The sequence below is a fragment of the Buteo buteo genome, chromosome 9 (genome assembly GCF_964188355.1).
Source record: "Buteo buteo chromosome 9, bButBut1.hap1.1, whole genome shotgun sequence".
In the NCBI taxonomy this organism is placed as follows: domain Eukaryota; kingdom Metazoa; phylum Chordata; class Aves; order Accipitriformes; family Accipitridae; genus Buteo; species Buteo buteo.
Window position 1 is genome coordinate 41,353,374 of NC_134179.1, and position 17,331 is coordinate 41,370,704.

General features: G+C 69.9%; 2 protein-coding genes across 3 annotated transcripts; one reads left to right on the forward strand and one right to left on the reverse strand.

Annotated features, from left to right (window-relative positions):
- The first annotated feature begins 525 nt into the window (after nucleotides 1–525).
- Nucleotides 526–9,052, forward strand: FAM171A2 (family with sequence similarity 171 member A2). 2 transcript variants are annotated; one of them, XM_075036209.1, is made up of 9 exons: nucleotides 528–723; nucleotides 3,784–4,011; nucleotides 5,412–5,504; nucleotides 5,600–5,758; nucleotides 5,843–6,019; nucleotides 6,158–6,274; nucleotides 6,471–6,597; nucleotides 6,913–8,187; nucleotides 8,725–9,052. In XM_075036209.1, exons 1-9 carry the CDS (start codon nucleotides 624–626, stop codon nucleotides 8,777–8,779), a joined length of 2,331 nt encoding a protein of 776 aa, XP_074892310.1. In that variant the 5' UTR covers nucleotides 528–623; the 3' UTR covers nucleotides 8,780–9,052. The 2 variants fall into 2 exon arrangements, with proteins under 2 accessions (XP_074892311.1, XP_074892310.1); XM_075036210.1 differs by lacking the exons at nucleotides 5,412–5,504; nucleotides 5,600–5,758 and having other exon boundaries at nucleotides 526–723.
- Nucleotides 9,042–16,436, reverse strand: GRN (granulin precursor). The gene is made up of 15 exons (XM_075036211.1): nucleotides 16,367–16,436; nucleotides 15,403–15,506; nucleotides 15,240–15,317; nucleotides 15,052–15,136; nucleotides 14,861–14,964; nucleotides 14,624–14,771; nucleotides 14,409–14,515; nucleotides 13,696–13,801; nucleotides 13,512–13,609; nucleotides 12,816–13,043; nucleotides 11,812–12,039; nucleotides 10,764–11,030; nucleotides 10,028–10,255; nucleotides 9,384–9,677; nucleotides 9,042–9,290 (listed from the first exon to the last, which is right to left on the reverse strand). The coding sequence occupies exons 1-15, from the start codon at nucleotides 16,374–16,376 to the stop codon at nucleotides 9,171–9,173; spliced, it is 2,205 nt and encodes a 734-aa protein (XP_074892312.1). The 5' UTR covers nucleotides 16,377–16,436; the 3' UTR covers nucleotides 9,042–9,170.
- Between the last annotated feature and the right edge of the window lie 895 nt (nucleotides 16,437–17,331).

Sequence of the window (17,331 nt, forward strand, 5' to 3'; positions counted from 1 at the left end):
CCGGGATGCTGATGCCAGTACGGGGGGTCGGTGCCGGTACCGGGGGTGGGTAACAGGAGGTGGGTGCCGGTACCGGGGTCAGCCCCGGGGTGTCGGTGCCGGTACCGGGGGTGGGTAACAGGAGGTGGGTGCCGGTACCGGGGTCAGCCCCGGGGTGCCGGTGCCGGTACCGGGGGTGGGTAACAGGAGGTGGGTGCCGGTACCGGGGTCAGTCCCGGGATGCTGATGCCAGTACGGGGGGTCGGTGCCGGTACCGGGGGTGGGTAAGAGGGGACGGGCGCCGGTACCGGGGTCAGCCCCGGGGTGCCGGTGCCGGTACGGGGGGGCCGGTGCCGGTACCGGGGGTGGGTAAGAGGGGACGGGCGCCGGTACCGGGGTCAGCCCCGGGGCGCCGGTGCCGGTACCGACCCCCGGTGCCGGGACTCGGGGCGGTGCCGGGGGTGGGTCCGGGGGTCCGGGGCGGTGCCGGGGGGTGGGGGCCGGACCGGGGCGGGGCGGGCGGCCGTGCCCGGCGGCTCCGGCAGGTGGAGCCCGGTCCCCGCGGCGGCGGCGGCGGCGGCGGCTGGCGGAGCGGGCCGGGCCGGGCGGGCCGGAGCATGGCGGGGTAACGGTGCGGAGCGACCATGCGGCCCCGCCGCCTCCTGCCGCCGCTGCCGGTGCTGCTGCTGCTGGTGGCCGCGGGCGGGCGGCGGGCGCGGGGCGCGGCGGAGCCGGGAGCGCACGGTGAGAGCGGCCTTTGTGTGCGGGGGGCGGCGGCGGCGGCGGGGGGAGGCGCCCACCCCCGCCCCGACCCGCCCCGACCCCCGGCGGCCCCTCCATCCGCCCCCCCATCCCCGCCTGCCTGACCCCCATCCCGCCGGGGACCGGCCCCCCCCCCACCCCCGGTCCGGGTCCCCCATCCCCGGGTCCGCCTTCCCCCCCCCCCCCCCCCTCCCCTCCCCGGTCGGTCTGTCTGTCTGTCTGCCCCCCCCGCCGCCCCGTCCGTCTCCCCCTCTCCCCGGGCGGTTCCGGCGGGCGTAGGGTGCTGGGTGGGGGTCCTGGGAAGCGCCCGGGGGGTGCAGGAGGGTGGGTGGGGGTCCTTGGTGGTGGCGGGGGGGGGTGCAGTTGGGTGGGTGGGGGTCGTGGGCAGAGCTTGGGGGTGCAAGAGGGTGGGTGGGGGGTCCTGGGCAGTGCCAGGGGATGCAGCGTGATGGGTGGGGGTCCCAGGCCAGCAGGTGCCAGGATGGTGGGTGGGGGTCCTGGGCAGTGCCTGGAGGTGCAGGAGGTTAAATGGGGGCCCTGGGCAGAGCTTGGGGGTGCAGGAGGGTGGGTGGGGGTCCTGGGCAGAGCCAGGGATACGACATGGTGGGTGGGGATCCCACGCTATGGGGTGCGGGATGATGGGTGGGGGTCCTAGATAGAGCTCGGGGGTGCAAAAGGGTGGGTGGGGGGCCCAGGCTGTGGGGTGCAGGATGATGGGTGGGGGTCCTAGATAGAGCTCGGGGGTGCAACAGGGTGGGTGGGGGGCCCAGGCTGTGGGGTGCAGGATGATGGGTGGGGGTCCTAGACAGAGCTTGGGGGTGCAAGAGGGTGGGCGGGGGTACTGGGCAGCACCAAGGGATGCGACATGGTGGGTGGGGGTCTCAGGCCAGGGACTACAGGAGGGAGGGTGGGTGGGGGTCCTGAGCAGCGCCCAGGGGTGCAGGATGGTGGCACATCCTGGGCAGGGTGCGGGGGTCACCCCACTGCAGGCACCTCTGCCTGCTCTCAGTAGGCAGGGTGGGCCTTGGGGTGCAGCATGCATCTTTGGGGTCCCCGTGGCTCCTGTGACCCCCCACCTGCACCCCAAACCCTCCTGGCAGTGCCCCTGTGCCAGGGCAAGGTGTGCCTGGGGGGTGAGGTGGGGAGCAGTGGGGCGAGGGGGGGTCCCTGACCCCGGCATGGCTGTGGCCCTGACCTGCCCGTGCTGGCTCAGCTTTCCAGCTGGGGTCACCAGTACCCATGCCCGTCCCCATGGGGTGACAGGGTGCAGGGCTGGATGCCTGGGTCCCACTCCCACCCCGGTGCCCCCACCCACCCATCATGGAGCCGTGGGGTCATACTGGGAGGCACTGGGGAGCTGGCGGGGTGCCAGCGTGCCCCACAGTGGCCATGCCACCGGCTGGGGACTCCTTGGCGGTGGTGGGTGGGCTTCTGCCCGTGGGAGCAGAGAGTGGGGGACTGTATGCCCCACGCTGGGGGGGTGGCACCTTGGCCCCCCCCTCTCCAGAAGACATGGAGGGGGGGGTGGCCGTTGGTGCCAGCTGTCCCCCCGGCAGCTGCAGGTGGCCGGCATGTGGCCGCAGGGACATTCCTGCCCCCCTGGTGCCGGCTGTCCCTGGTATGTGGGGGGAATGCCCCAATCTCCCCCCCCCCCCCACGCCCGTCCCCCCCCCACCTCATCACCAAAGCAGCTGCTGCAAATTCCTCCCCTCGCCCATTGCCACATCTGGGCAACATCTGGGCGGAGGGGGCGAGGGGGAGGCAGGGGAGGCTTGGCTTGCCCAGTGGCGCGAGGGCTTTTGGGGGGCAGGATGCTGCCGGCGGGGGGGACACGGGGTCCCGAAAGCGCTCGGGGCCGTGGGATGAAGGAGGTCGTTGCCAGGGTGACAGCGCCTGAGCCGGGCCGGCTGCCAAGGGCTGCGGGCTCATGCGCAGGATGGCGCCGGCACGGGGGGGGCCGGGGGCACGGGAGGGTGTGGGGTTCCCCAACCCCCCCCCGCAGCTGTGCCCATCCCACCCTGCATCGGGGACTAGGGTGGGGGACCTGTCCCTGGGCTGCTGGTGAGGCCCACTGGGATGGAGAACCCCCAAACTCGTGACGTGTGTGACGGGTACCCTGAGGGGGAATGGCCCTGCCTGGCCCCTTGCAGGGGATTTTGGGAAGGACACGACTTGGTGGCCCCACCGGCGTGGGCATGGCTCCCTGGAGCCATTAGCCCCCATCCACCCGCTTCAGGGGGGCACAGGGGTGATGCCCGTGCCCCCCAGGACAGTGCCCGTTGTCCTACTGGGATGGTGCCCGGCGTCCTACTTGGATGGTGCCCACAAACCTGCCAGCAAGGTGCCTGCTACCCTGCTGGGATGGTGCCCTTACTGGGGTAATGCCCATGACCCACCGGGATGGGTCCCACCATTCTGCTGGGACGGTGCCCATGACCCACCGGGATGGGTCCCACCAGTCTGCTGATATGGGTCCCACCACCCTGCTGGGATGGTGCCCATGACCCACCAGGATGGGTTCCACCATTCTGCTGGGATGGTGCCCATGACCCACCAGGATGGATCCCACCACCCTGCTGGGATGGTGCCCATGACCCACCAGGATGGATCCCACCACCCTGCTGGGACGGTGCCCATGACCCACTGGGATGGGTCCCACCATTCTGCTGATTATGGGTCCCACCACCCTGCTGGGATGGTGCCCATGACCCACCAGGATGGATCCCACCACCCTGCTGGGACGGTGCCCATGACCCACCGGGATGGGTCCCACCAGTCTGCTGATATGGGTCCCACCACCCTGCTGGGATGGTGCCCATGACCCACCAGGATGGGTTCCACCATTCTGCTGGGATGGTGCCCATGACCCACCAGGATGGATCCCACCACCCTGCTGGGATGGTGCCCATGACCTACCAGGATGGGTCCCACCACCCTGCTGAGACAGTGCCCCCCACCCCATCCACAGGGCACACTGTGGGGTACCCGTCGGCACGAGGGGTGCCCCACGCCCGCACCCACGCGTCACCCGTGTCCCCGCAGAGGTGCTGCTGAAGGTGCAGGTGTACGAGAGCGGGACGCTGGCCCCGCTGCCCCAGGCCACCCTGGAGGTCTTCGGCAACCGCAGCTCGCTGGCGGCCGGCACCACCGACCACGAGGGCACCGGCGTCCTGCCCGTCCCCTACCGCCTGGGCACCTGGGTCCTCGTCACCGCCACCCGCCGCGGCTACGTCACCGCCTCCGTCCCCTGGCGCGTCAACAAGCTGCCGCGTGAGTGACCGGGACCCCCAGCCCTTATGGGGGACCCCAACGCCTTACTGGGGGGACTCTGAACACTTATGGGGGGACCCCAAACCTTTACTGGGGGACACCTGCTGCCTCGCTGGGTGGCTCATATGGAGGGTCCCCAGACGTATCCTGGGGAACCCCAACCCCTAACTGGGGGGCTCTGAGCCCTTATGAGGGACCCCAACCCCTTACTGGGGGGCTCTGTGCCCTTATGGGGGGCCCTGAGTCTTCACTGTGGGAGTCGGTTCCTTACGAGGGACTCCGATCTCTTACAGGGGCCCTGGCCCCTTACTGGGGGAACTGGTCCCTTACTGGGGGGCCTCAACCCCTTATGAGGGGGCCCAAGCCCTTAATGTGGTCCCTCATTTCTCCCTTACTGGGCGGGGGAGGCTCCAATCTCTTACTGGGAGCCTTTGGGCTCTTCCTGGGGACCCCAGTACTTGCCTGGGACCCCAGTCCCTTCCTGGGGAGCCCAAAGGGATTTTGGGGAGGAGGGTCCTTTATTGAGGGGTGTTTGGGGGGGATCCGGCCCCTTTGGGAGGGGACAGCCATGTCCTGGTGGCCCCCAAAGTCCCCCCATCCTGGGGCGGGGGGGGGGCTGGGGGGGCACCCTGGGCTGGGTGCCAGCCCTTGTCCCCAGGGCCAGCGCGGGGCGGCATCGATGGGGTCACCTTGCTGGGGGGGTGGGACACGTGGGAGCGCTCAGCTGGGGGGGTGCGCAGGGATGGGGGGTGCGCAGGGATAGGGGTGCAGCATTGGGGGTGCGCAGGGATGGGGGGTGCGCAGGGATAGGGGTGCAGCATTGGGGGTGCGCAGGGATGGGCGCGCGGGGCTGGGGGCGCGCGGGGCTGGGGTGCGCAGGGATGGGGGTGCATGTGGTGGGTGAGGCTGGGGACCCGGGTGTGTGCAAGGAGCGGGGAGCGCTGCGGATTCGGGGTGTGCAAGGATTGGGGTGTGCATGGGTGTGCCAGGACTGGGGGTGTGCAAGGGCACGGTGGCACACAGGCATTGGGAGGCTGGGGGGTGCAAGGATCGGGGTGTGGTAAGGATTGGGGTGCTCGGGGTGCGCAAGGGTTGGGGACAGGCACGGACGTGCCAGGCCTGGACTGTGCGCAAGGCTGGGGGTGTGCAGGGGGGGGGTGCCCCCACGCTGCCCGCTGCCTGCCACCGCCTGTCCCTCCCTGTCCCCGTCCCTGTCCCCATGTCTGTCCCACCCCTTGGTGCCCTATTCCCCCCCTCCCCACCCACTCTGTGGGACCCATCACCCCCCTCTCCCCATCAGCACCCCCCCCTCCTCCTCCCCAGCCCCCCCCCAACTTGGGGGGCCGGGGGGGGGGGATATTTTTGGGTTTCCCCCCCCCCCATCACCCCCCCCCTTGCAGTCTACGCCTCCATCAGCCTCTACCTGCTCCCTGAGCGCCCCGCCACCCTCATCCTCTACGAGGACCTGGTCCAAATCCTCCTGGGATCCCCAGGTGAGCGATGGGAATGGAGAGCGGGGTGGGTGGCACCACCGTCACCCTTGGGTGCTGCCACCCACCTTGTCTCCCCCCCCCCCCACACTACCCAGGTGCCCGTGGGCAGCCGTGGGCGCAGTTCCCCCGGCGGGCAGCCCGCCTGCCCCGCAGCTCCACGTACAGCCAGCTCGCCGCGTCCCTCACCGCCGCCACCGGCCCCAGCCTGACCCGCGCCTTCCCCACCTTCCTCGGGGCCGAGCAGGACGGCAGCGGTACGGGGACTTTTCGGGGGGGGGTACGCAGAAGACGCCCCGTGAGGGATCCCGTCCGTATGTCACCGTCGCTTGTCCCCGCAGCCAATGCCACCTGGCTGGAGCTGGCGCCCGTGGCAGCTCTCAGCGTCCATCTCTTCACCGGGAACGGGACGGAGGTGCCGCTGGCCGGCCCCGTCCAGCTGTCCGTCCCTTTGGCCCCTGACGCCGGGCCGGTGGTGGCCACCAGCGTGCCAGCCTGGAGGTTTGACCCCAAGAGCGGTGAGCTGAGGGGGAGGGTGGCAGAGGGGTGGCACGGCTCCCGTGGGGCTTGGCGGCGGTGCCGGTGATGAGTTTGGGGGGTCTCAGCCCGCTGCGGTGGTGGTGGTGGTGGGGGGGAACGGACGTGTCTCCCTGCAGGGCTGTGGGTGCGTAACGGGACGGGGCTGATCCGTAAGGAAGGCCGGCAGCTCTACTGGACCTTCGTCTCCTCCCAGTTGGGATACTGGGCAGCAGCTCTGCCCTCTCCCAGCACAGGTAGGGTGACACCCGTGGGTGCCCCCAGCCTGGGTCCCGCTGTCCCCATCGCCCTGGGGATGGGCTGTCCTGGGTGGGGGGGGGGACGGGGACAGCCATCCCATGGGGTGCTGGTGGGTGCAGCCCCTGCCGTGCTTTTACGGGGGGGGTGTGTGGGGGGGTTGCCCATGCCCCGTCTGACCTCACCGTCCCCCAGGGCTGGTGGCGATGGCGGCGGGCGTGACGGACATCACCACCTACCACACCATCTTCCTGCTGACCATCCTGGGCGCGCTGGCCCTCCTCGTCCTCATCCTCCTCTGCCTCCTCATCTACTACTGCAGGTCAGCACCCCTGTGGCTTGCGGGGGGGGGGGTCACACACCGCCTGGCACCCTACAGCTGGGTATGGGGGGGGGCAGGGGGCACCACCCTCCCAGCACCCCTGAGTACCCTATAGCTGGCTGGTGGGGGGGGGGGGATCACCACTCTTTGGGACCCCCAGGTGCCCTATAGCTGGCGTGGGAGGGGGCCATCACCCCAGGCGCCCTATAGCTGGCTGGAGCCCCCTCCTCTAGCACCCTACAGCAGGTGAGGGAGGTGGGTGGGGGACCCCACCCCCCGCCTCCCCGGGGTGACCCCCCCACCGTCTCCCCGCAGGCGGCGGTGCCTGAAGCCGCGGGCGCAGCACCGCAAGCTGCCGCTGCCGGGGCCGCTGGACGCCGCTCGGCGGGACCAGGCCACCTCGGTGTCCCAACTGGACCTCCTCTGCGGTGGCAGCCACCTGGAGACGGCGTCCTCGGGGGGGGACACCGACCTCCCCACCCCCGGTTTACCCCCCCCTACCCGCGACCTCCCCGCCGCTCGGCCGGACTTCTTCCAAGCGCCGGCTCCCCCCCAACTCCGTACCGGCCCCCGGACCCCCGCCGGCACCCTGGCACCCCGCCGTCGCCAGCCCCCCGCCCCGGAGGACTATGGGCGCCCCGGCGAAGCCTTCGGCCTCAGGGCCGCCCGCTCGGTCGACGGGCTGCAACCGCCGGATGAGCACCCCCGGGGGACCCCCGCTTTTCCCCCCCGGCCCCCCTCGCCCCCGGTGTTTTCCCGTTACGGGGGGCAGCCGACCGAGCACCCGCTGCCCGAGCCTCCCCCTCGCCCCCCCTCGCTGGCCCCCCCGGGTCCCCTCCTCCTCTGCGGCCCCCTGGACCGGGGCGGGGGGCCCGAGGACGTCTACCGGGGGGTGATGCCCACCCTCCTCATCCCCGCCCGCTACATGCGCCTGGCCCCCGGCGAACCGGAGGGTCCCCCCGAAAGCGATGGGGCACCCGGTTCGACGGCGGCGACGGCCGCCCCGCCGCCCCCCCCGTCCGCTGGGCAACCCTTTGAGGAAGGGGAAAACTGGGGGGGGGCTCGTGCCCCTCAACCGGTGAGCGGCTCGGTGGCCATCCCGGTGCTGCTGGACGGGTCGGCGGTGGCCCAGCTCAACGGGGAGCTGCAGGCGCTGGCGGGGCAGCAGTTGTTAGAATTGGGGGGGCCCCCCCCTCCAAGAGCTTGGTTCGTCTCCTTGGACGGCCGTTCCTCCCAGGTCCGGCATTCCTACATCGATCTGCAGGGCGGCGAAAGGGGGTCCGGCCCCGCGCCCCCCCCCCGCCTCCCCCGGGGAGTCGGAGGCGGGGGGGAGGACGGAGGGACCCGACCCCCCCTGCCCGTCGCCTCCCCCGAGGACAGCTCGCTGGCCCCCTTGCTGGAAGCGGGGAGCGGGGGGCGACGAGGGGGGGGCAGCGGGCGCAGCAGTGCCAGCGAAGCCCCCCGTGACTCCCTGACCAGCCCCGAGGAGGAAGCGCTGGCGGAGGCGGGCGAGGGGGGGGACGAGGGGGGCGACCGTAAAAGCCCCTGGCAGAAGCGGGAGGAGCGGCCGCTGATGGTCTTCAATGTCAAGTGAGTGGTGGCATGGCCGGGGTGTTTCGGGGGGGGGGCTCTGGCCTTGTCTGGGGGGGGGGGGGTGGCGGGATGGTGGGTACGGTGCTACTGTCGTCACCCTAGCCCACCCTCGTCCTCTCCTGCCACCATCCTGTCCCATCCCACCATCTCGTCCCACCGCCATGCCACCCTGCCACCATCCTGTCTTGTCCCTGTCCTACCCCCCCCCCCACCATCGCAGCCCCCCACTGTCCTCCTGTCCTGCCGCCGTCCCCTTCCACCACCATCCTGTCCCACCCTGCCCCATCCCTTGTCCCCATCCCCTGCCAGGGGAGGGGACAGAGGGACAAGCCCCAGGTCCCCTGTGTGCTTGCCCCCCCTGCCCCGGGTATCATGTCGTCCCCCCCCCATGGCACCGGGGTCTGCCACATGGGGTCCTGCACCCACCATGATATTGCCCTTCATCTCCCTGTCTTTTGGGGAGCGGGTGGGGGGGGACAAGAACTACATGTCCCCCCCACGGCCTGAAGCATGTCCCCACTTGTGTCCCTGCAGGGCGGGGGGGGCTGGCACTGCCCCCCGGGCCAGCGGTGCCTCCAAGCTGCCATAGGAGCTGGGGGGGGGACCCTGTCCCTCCCCAACCTCGACCCCCCAGCCCCATGGCTTTGGATTTTAATCATGTTTCTAAACGTTTTCTACGAGGCGAGGATGAAGAGGGGCCAGTGGGGACTGGGCTGGCGGTGGGGGGGGACATGGGGAACCCCCCCCCGGGCACCGCCTGCACCTGGCCGGGCTGGGCAGGGAGCTGCTGCCTGCACCTGCCTGCACGTCCCTGCCTGTTCGTTAGATGGCATTAATATATTAAAAAAAAAAACCAAAACAACTCCCTGCCTCTGCTTCCTGCCTCAGTTTCCCCCCCTGCCCTGAGGAGCCAGGGAATGGGGTTTGTCCTAAAAACCTTTTATTGGGGTGATGACACCCTTAGAGGGTCTCCAGGGACATCAGAGCAGCACCCTGCGGGGCGCGGGCAGGTCCCAGCGCTGGGGGCTGCATCCCCAACCCCCCCCAGTGCAGCGGGACCCCCCAGGACAGCAGTGACGGCCATCGGAGCAGCAGGACCCCTGCAAAGAGATACGGGATGAAGGGGAGAGGGAGTGGGGAGGGGAATGATACCACCCAGACCCCCACCCTGCTGCCCCCCCCCCCCCACTAACCTGGCTGAAGGGGCAGCACCCCCAGGAGCCCCCCCGGCTCCGGCAGCACTGCTGCCCGCTGCGGCAGGAGCGGGCAGCATCGCAGGGCACCGGGGCACCGGGCTCGGTGCCGGCGGCTCGCAGCAGGGCTGGTGGGAGGATGGGTGCCCGGCGGGGGGGCGCGGGTACCCGGAGCGGTGACGTGGGTGCTCGTAGCAGCGGGGTGGGTGCCAGCAGCTTCTCGCAGCTCTGGGTGGCCACGTTGCAGGTGTAGCCTCGGGGGCAGCAGTGCTGGTGGTCCCCGCAGCAGACAGCCTGGGGGGGACAGGAGGGGGAGAGAGGCTGGGCTCAGCTGGGCACGCAGGTGGCCGGGGGACCCAAGCATCCAGGTATTTAGGGGTCCTAGGGGTCTGGGTACCATCCTGAACCCCCCAACATCATGTGCCCCCTGCCCCCTGCTCATGCCCAGCAGTAGCCCCAGGGACAGCTGGACCCTGTCCCCAAGGTGCCCACAGAGCCCCCACGGAGGGGGGGTATGTGTGTGTGTGTGCAGAGATGGAGGTGGGGGTGTCCACATCCCTGTCCCCAAAGGGCCACACCCCAAGTCCCACTCTTCCCCAAGCTCCCCCCATTCCATCCCCAAAACCTGGTGCCATGATACAAACCTGCTCCAGCGGGCAGCACCCCCAGGTGCCCAAGCTCAGCCGGCAGCACGTGTTCCCGTCGGGGCAGCTCGTCTCCTCGTCACACTGCACGTCCTTCCCTCGGGTCAGCGCCGGGGTCTTCTGCACCCAGGGCAAGCGGCCCCCCCCCTCCTGCAGGCAGCTGCCCCCTTCTGGGTCGCAGGTGTAGCCCTGGGGGCAGCAGTGCACGTGGTCGGGGCAGCAGACGGCCTGGGGGGGCAAGAAGGGGGGGTCTGAGCCCAGCCTGACCCCCCAGGGACCCCCAACTCCATGCCTGGGGACCCCCAGGGGAGAAACTGTGCCCCCTCCCTACCTGTTCCTGCCCTCCCTTGGCCCCTGTCCCCACCCTGGCTCCATCCCCACTTTTGGGGGAATAGGGGGACCCCCTCATCACTCTTGTCCCCCCTCAGTGGGACACACCAAGGTCCCAAGCACCCTGGGGGCCTTGTTTCCCTTCATCGCCTCCTACCACTGGAGCCCCAAACTGGTCCCAGTTAGCAGAGGGGGTCTGACTGGGGACCCAGCAAAAGGGTCTGGTGTCACCCCCATCCCCAAGGGACATTGTGGGGGGGTGGGAGCCCTCCCTGTCCCTCATGGGGGACAGGGAACATCTGCCTTCATCCCACCCAGGGGACAGGGCACATCTGCCTGTCCCAGGGGGCACAGGGGACCCCCACTCTTGTCCCTCCTGGGGACAGACCCCCCTGTACCCCCATACCTCCTCCAGTGGGCAGCACCCCCAGGCCCCCGAGCTGAGCCGGCAGCACGTGTTCCCGTCGGGGCAGCTCGTCTCCTCGTCACACCGCACGTCCTTCCCTCGGGTCAGCGCTGGGGTCTTCTGCACCCAGGGCAAGAGGGGGGCCAGTGCTGGGGTCTTCTGCACCCAGGGCAAGCGGCCCCCCCCCTCCTGCAGGCAGCTGCCCCCTTCTGGGTCGCAGGTGTAGCCCTGGGGGCAGCAGTGCACGTGGTCGGAGCAGCAGACGGCCTGGGGGGGCAAGAAGGGGGGTCTGAGCCCAGCCTGACCCCCCAGGGACCCCCAGTTCCATGCCTGGGGACCCCCAGGGGAGAAACTGTGCCCCCTCCCTCCCTGTTCCTGCCCTCCCTTGTCCCCCACGTCCCAGCCTGGCTCCCTCCCTCCTTGGAGGGTGTTTTATGGGGACCCCCCCCTCATTCTCCCCCAGCAGGACAAGGCCAGGTCCCCAAGCACCCCAGTGGCCTCGTGCCCCTTCATCACCTCCCACCACTGGAGCCCCAAACTGGTCCCAGTTAGCAGAGGGGGTCTGACTGGGCAGCAAGCAAAGGGGCCTGGTGTCACCCCCATCTCCGTGGGACATCGCGGGGATTGGAGCCCCGGGCTGGCCACATCCTTCATGGGGGAGAGGGGACATTGGCCCTCACCGCACCCAGGGCACAGACGACAACTGACCCTGTCCCTGCTGGGGGACAGGGGACATCAGCCATTGTCCTCCCCAGGGCACAGGAGACATCTGCTCCATACTGCGGGGCAAGGGTGGGTCTCTCTTAGGGGACAGGAGGTGGCAGTGACCTGTAGAACGTCTCCATGTCCCCAGGATCGGTGCTTCAGCTGCTCAGGGTCCCTCGATCCACATTCCCCCTCCAAGGGCAACTTGGGAGCCCCCTGGTCTCAATTCCATCCCAGGGCCCCCCACTCCCCTGAGTGCCTGTCCCCCCACCCCGCTGAGGACCCCAGCATGACCTTGTCCCCATATGGGGACCCCATCCCCATGGGCAAGGTCCCCCCAAACCTGCTCCAGCGGGCAGCACCCCCAGGTGCCCGAGCTCAGCCGGCAGCACGTGTTCCCGTCGGGGCAGCTCGTCTCCTCGTCACACTGCACATCCTTCTCTCGGGTCAGCGCCGGGGTCTTCTGCACCCAGGGCAAGCGGCCCCCCCCCTCCTGCAGGCAGGTGCCCCCTTCTGGGTCGCAGGTGTAGCCCTGGGGGCAGCAGTGCACGTGGTCGGGGCAGCAGATGGCCTGGGGGGGCAAGAAGGGGGGTCTGAGCCCAGCCTGACCCCCCCGGGGACCCCCAGCTCCATGCCTGGGGACCCCCAGGGGAGAAACTGTGCCCCCTCCCTACCTGTTCCTGCCCTCCCTTGGCCCCTGTCCCCACCCTGGCTCCATCCCCACTTTTGGGGGAATAGGGGGACCCCCTCATCACTCTTGTCCCCCCTCAGTGGGACACACCAAGGTCCCAAGCACCCTGGGGGCCTTGTTTCCCTTCAACACCTCCCACCACTGGAGCCCCAAACTGGTCCCAGTTAGCAGAGGGGGTCTGACTGGGGACCCAGCAAAAGGGCCTGGTGTCACCCCCACCTCCATGGGACACTGAGGGGGGAGCCCTGCGCCTGGCCTTGTCCCTCCTGGAGGACAGGGGACATTGGCCCTCGTCCTTCTAGGAGCAAGAGGACATCTAGCATTGGTTCTCCTGGGAGACAGGAGACATCAGCCTTTGTCCCACCCAGGGTACAGGGGACACCTGCCCCGTACCACGGGTCTGTCCTGGGGAACAGGAGGTGGCAGTGCCCTGTTGAATGTCCCCGTGTCCCCAGGCCCTGTCCTCCAGCTGCTTGGGGCTCCTTGAGCCATGCCCCCCCCTCAAGGACACACCAGGACCCCCTGGAATCTCAGCCCAGCCCAGGGCAGCCCGCTCCCCTGGGTGCACCACCCCAACTCCCACCCAGATGGGGACCCCAGCATGACCTTGTCCCCATATGGGGACCCCCGTCCCCGTGGGCAGGGTCCCCCCAAACCTGCTCCAGCGGGCAGCACCCCCAGGTGCCCGAGCTCAGCTGGCAGCACGTGTTCCCGTCGGGGCAGCTCGTCTCCTCGTCACACTGCACGTCCTTCCCTCGGGTCAGCGCCGGGGTCTTCTGCACCCAGGGCAAGCGGCCCCCCCGCTCCTGCAGGCAGCTGCCCCCTTCTGGGTCGCAGGTGTAGCCCTGGGGGCAGCAGTGCACGTGGTCGGGGCAGCAGATGGCCTGGGGGGGCAAGAAGGGGGGTCTGAGCCCAGCCTGACCCCCCCGGGGACCCCCAGCTCCATGCCTGGGGACCCCCAGGGGAGAAACTGTGCCCCCTCCCTACCTGTTCCCGCCCTCCCCTGGCCCCTGTCCCCACCCTGGCTCCATCCCCACTTTTGGGGGAATATGGGGACCCCCTCATCACTCTTGTCCCCCCTCAGTGGGAAACACCAAGGCCCCAAGCACCCTGGGGGGCTTGTTTCCCTTCATCGCCTCCCACCACTGGAGCCCCAGCAAAAGGGTCTGGTGTCACCCCCATCCCCAAGGGACATTGTGGGGGGGTGGGAGCCCTCCCTGTCCCTCATGGGGGACAGGGAACATCTGCCTTCATCCCACCCAGGGGACAGGGCACATCTGCCTGTCCCAGGGGGCACAGGGGACTCCCGCTCTTGTCCCTCGTTGGGCACAGACCCCCCTGTACCCCCATACCTCCTCCAGCGGGCAGCACCCCCAGGCCCCCGAGCTGAGCCGGCAGCACGTGTTCCCGTCGGGGCAGCTCGTCTCCTCGTCACACTTCACATCACGAACTGGGGACAAGGGGACAGTCAGAGCCAGTGTCCCCTCCCTGGGCGAGGACAGGGGTGGCTACCCCCCCGGGGGGGGGGGTCCTCACCTTTGGGCAGGGATGCCAGGGACCGTTCTGACGTGCAGGTGGAGCGCTCCAGGTCGCAGACAGTGCCTTGCGGGCAGCAGTGCTGCCCATCGCTGCAGCACACCGCCTGCCCGGGGGAGAGCCCACCCTCGGTGTCTGCCAGACCCCTGCCCGCCCTGCCCACCCAGGGGGTCCCAGCGGTGACACGGACAGGGTGGGCTACCAGTGTGTGGGGTGCCTGGGACAGGGTGCCTGGGACAGGGTACTCAGCATGGGGTGCCTGGTGTGGGGTGCTCAGTACGGGCTGCAGGTACGGGGCACCTGGCATGGGGTGTCCGGTACTGGGTGCCCGGCATGTGGTGCTCAGCACAGGGTGCCCAACATGGGATGCTCAGGACAGGGTGCCTGGCGTGGGGTGCTCAGTACAGGCTGCAGGTACGGGGCAGCTGCCGTGGGGTGGCCAGTATGGGGTGGCTGGCATTGGGTGCTTAGGACACAGCGCCTGATACAGGGTGCTGGGCATGGGGTGCTCAGTGCCGGGTGCCCAGCATGGAGTCCTTGGTATGGGGTGCCTGGCGTGGGTTGGTGGGCACGGGGTGCCTGGCATAGGACGTTTGGGACAGGCTGCCTAGCATGGGGTGCCCAGCATGGGGTGGCTGGTGTAGGGTGCTTGGTACAGGGTGCCCGGTGGACGGTGCCCAGCACGGGGTGCCCGGCGTGGGGCCAGCACTCACGTTTTGCAGGGGACAGCAGCCATACTGCACCGAGGACAGCTGGCAGCAGGTAGCACCGTCGGGACATGCCGAGCGGCCGTCGGGGCACAGCACCTGGTGCAATGCGACTGCAGAGGACACACACACACAGTGTCACCGTGTCCCCTCCCCACTTCTGTGTCCCCTCCGTGGGGACAGCAAGGGCACCCTACCACCCCGAGGGGGACACCCCTTACCTGGTGCCGGAGGCTGACGCTTCCAGGCGGGGAAGGCGGTGCCCAGGGGGATGTCACCGTCACCAGTGGGTGACAGGCAGCGCCCGTGGGCCAGGTCACAGATGGTGGTGTGGGGACAGCAGTGCACCTTGTCGGCACAGCATGAGGCCTGCGGGCACCGGACCCACTCGTCACAGCCGTGGCTTCATGATGTCCCCCCCAAACATCCCCGTGTCATCCCCCCCTGCCCCCCTGTACCTGGGGCATGGGGCAGCACCCCCAGGTGCCATTTGTCGTCATGCAGCAGGTGGCATCATCGGGACACTCGGACTGTCCGTCGGGACAAGGGACAGCACGAGGGGCTGTGGAGAGTGGGAATGGGGTGAGGGACCTCCATATCCCCTGTCACCCCCCCACCAGGCCCACCCACGCGCGGCCCCCCCCAATACCTAGAGACGTGATGCAGGATTTGCCGTCGGCACTGCAGAGGGACCCTCGGGGACAGCAGTGACGGCCATCAGCGCAGGGGACTCCCTGGGGAGAGAAAAGGGGGGGTGGGAGAGCTGCAGGGGGGGAAAAGCCCCCCCCAAAATGGCAGAGAGAGAGGGGGAAACTGAGGCACGCTAGGTAGGCTCACCTCTGGCAGCGGGCAGCTGGCGCCGGTGGGGCAGGGTGAGCCGTCCTGGCACACTGCCGCGCTGCTGGCAAGCAGGACCTGGAGGGGGGGGACCACAGAGGGGGTTACCGACCGATGCGGGCACCCCCCTCTCTCCGTACCCTCCCCGACCTTGGGCACTCACCGGGGCGGGGGGGCACGGCTGCCCATCGGGACATCGCAGCCAGGCGCAGGCTCCGGCCAGGGCCAGCCACAGCAGCAGGAGGGTCCTCATGGCACTGGGGGCACCTGCAGGCAGCAGATCCCCCCCCCCCGGCACCACCGTGCCTCAGTTTCCCCACTCACCGGAGGCGGGGGGGGGGGCAGGTCTCTGCCCCAGCACCACCCCCCCAGCTCTCGCTTCCCCTTTCGGCCGTCTGTTGGGAAAGCCGCCCCCCCCCCCCAGCCGGGTGACTAGGGGGGGCACCTCAGGGTGCCGGGGGGGGGGCACCCACGCGTGGCAGGAGGGGCCGCTGTGGTGTCTGGCACCCCAACCGCTGCCCGCAGCACCCCGATAACATCTCCCCGCGGTGCAGGAAGCCAGCACCGCTGGCGGGGGGGGGGGGGGTTGTGGGGTTTGAGAGCACCCCCCAAGCAGCACCCATGGGTGCTAAGAGCTGCCCTGCACCCCCCTGCACAATCCCCCCCCCCCGCCACCCACTTCCACAATCACTTTCACTTCCCTTTCCCCACGCGGTGTGACACCCCCCCCCCCCCCCCGCACCTGTGGGTGCCTCACAGCCCCCCCAGCCTGCCGGGACACGCCGGACGGGGGCGGGGGGGGGGGGGGGGAGAATCACCGCCCCCGGGGGACCCGAGGGGGGCAAGGGGGGCTCGGGGGGGGGGGGGCGACCCCTCGGTGTCACCGCACTGTCCTCCCCCACCCCAGAGCAGGGCTGGGCCCTCCCCACGGCCTCTGCAGGGACACCCACTGTCCTGACCCAGTGCACCCAGTACCTCCCAGTGCCCCCAGGCCCCCCCCATGACTACCAGTGCCTCCCATTGCCCGCAGGGCACCCTGTGACTCCCAGTGCCCCCCGAGCACCCGGCTCCCCCCAAGCCCCGGCTCCCCCCGACCCGGTGCCCGGCGCTGCCCCCCCGACCCGTACCCGCTCCCATTCCCGGTGCCGGTCCCAGCCCCGCCGCCAGGGTCGCGGTGCCGGCCAGCCGCAAGCCCCACCCCCCTACCCCCCCCATTGGCCCACTTCCCCGCCCGCCCCGCTGCCATTGGCCAACTCGGGGAAAGGGGGCTGGGAGCACCGCCTCCTCACCCTTACCCCCTTACCCCACCCTCCCCGTCACGTGATGCGGGGCCACATGACCACAGCCCCCCCCCCCGATCCCGAGGGGGAACGGAGTGCGATGAGTTGGCCGGGCCTCAGCCCGGGGGGTGTCACCCCACGGTCCTGCCCCCCCACCCCCAAAGCGGCCCCGCCGTGGGCACGGGGCCTTGCACCGCGCTGGTGCTGAGCCCTGTGGGCCCCTCGGGGCCTCGCTTCTGGGGTGGGCAGCACCCCCAAGCCCCCCCCAAACCACTCGAACTCCCAATCCTCCCAACCCCCTCCAAAGTTCCCCATCCCCCCCAATGCCCCCAACCTTCCCCCCTGCCAAACCTCCCCAAATCTCCCACAACGCCTTGCCAAACCCCCAAGCCCCCCCCAACCTCCCTAAACTCCCCCCCAGCCCCTCCTAACCCCCTCAAACGTCCCCCAAATCTCCCACAACCCCCAACCCAATCCCCAAGCCCCCCCAACCCCCTAAACTCCCCCCCAGCCCCTCCTAACCCCCTCAAATGTCCCCCAAATCCCCCCAACCTCCCCCAAATCTCCCCTGACACCCCTGCCGAACCCCCAAGACCCTCCCCAATCCCCTCCAAGCCTCCTAAACACTCCTTCAACTGCCCCAAACCCTCCCTAAACTCCCAACGTCCCCCCCCAAGCCCCTCCAACCCCACTAAACACCCCTTCAGCTGCCCCAAACCCTCCCTAAACTCCCAACCTCCCCCCCCAAGCCCCTCCAAACCCCCTCATCCTCCCTCAACACCCCCCCGCCCCACCCCGAGCCAGAAACCACA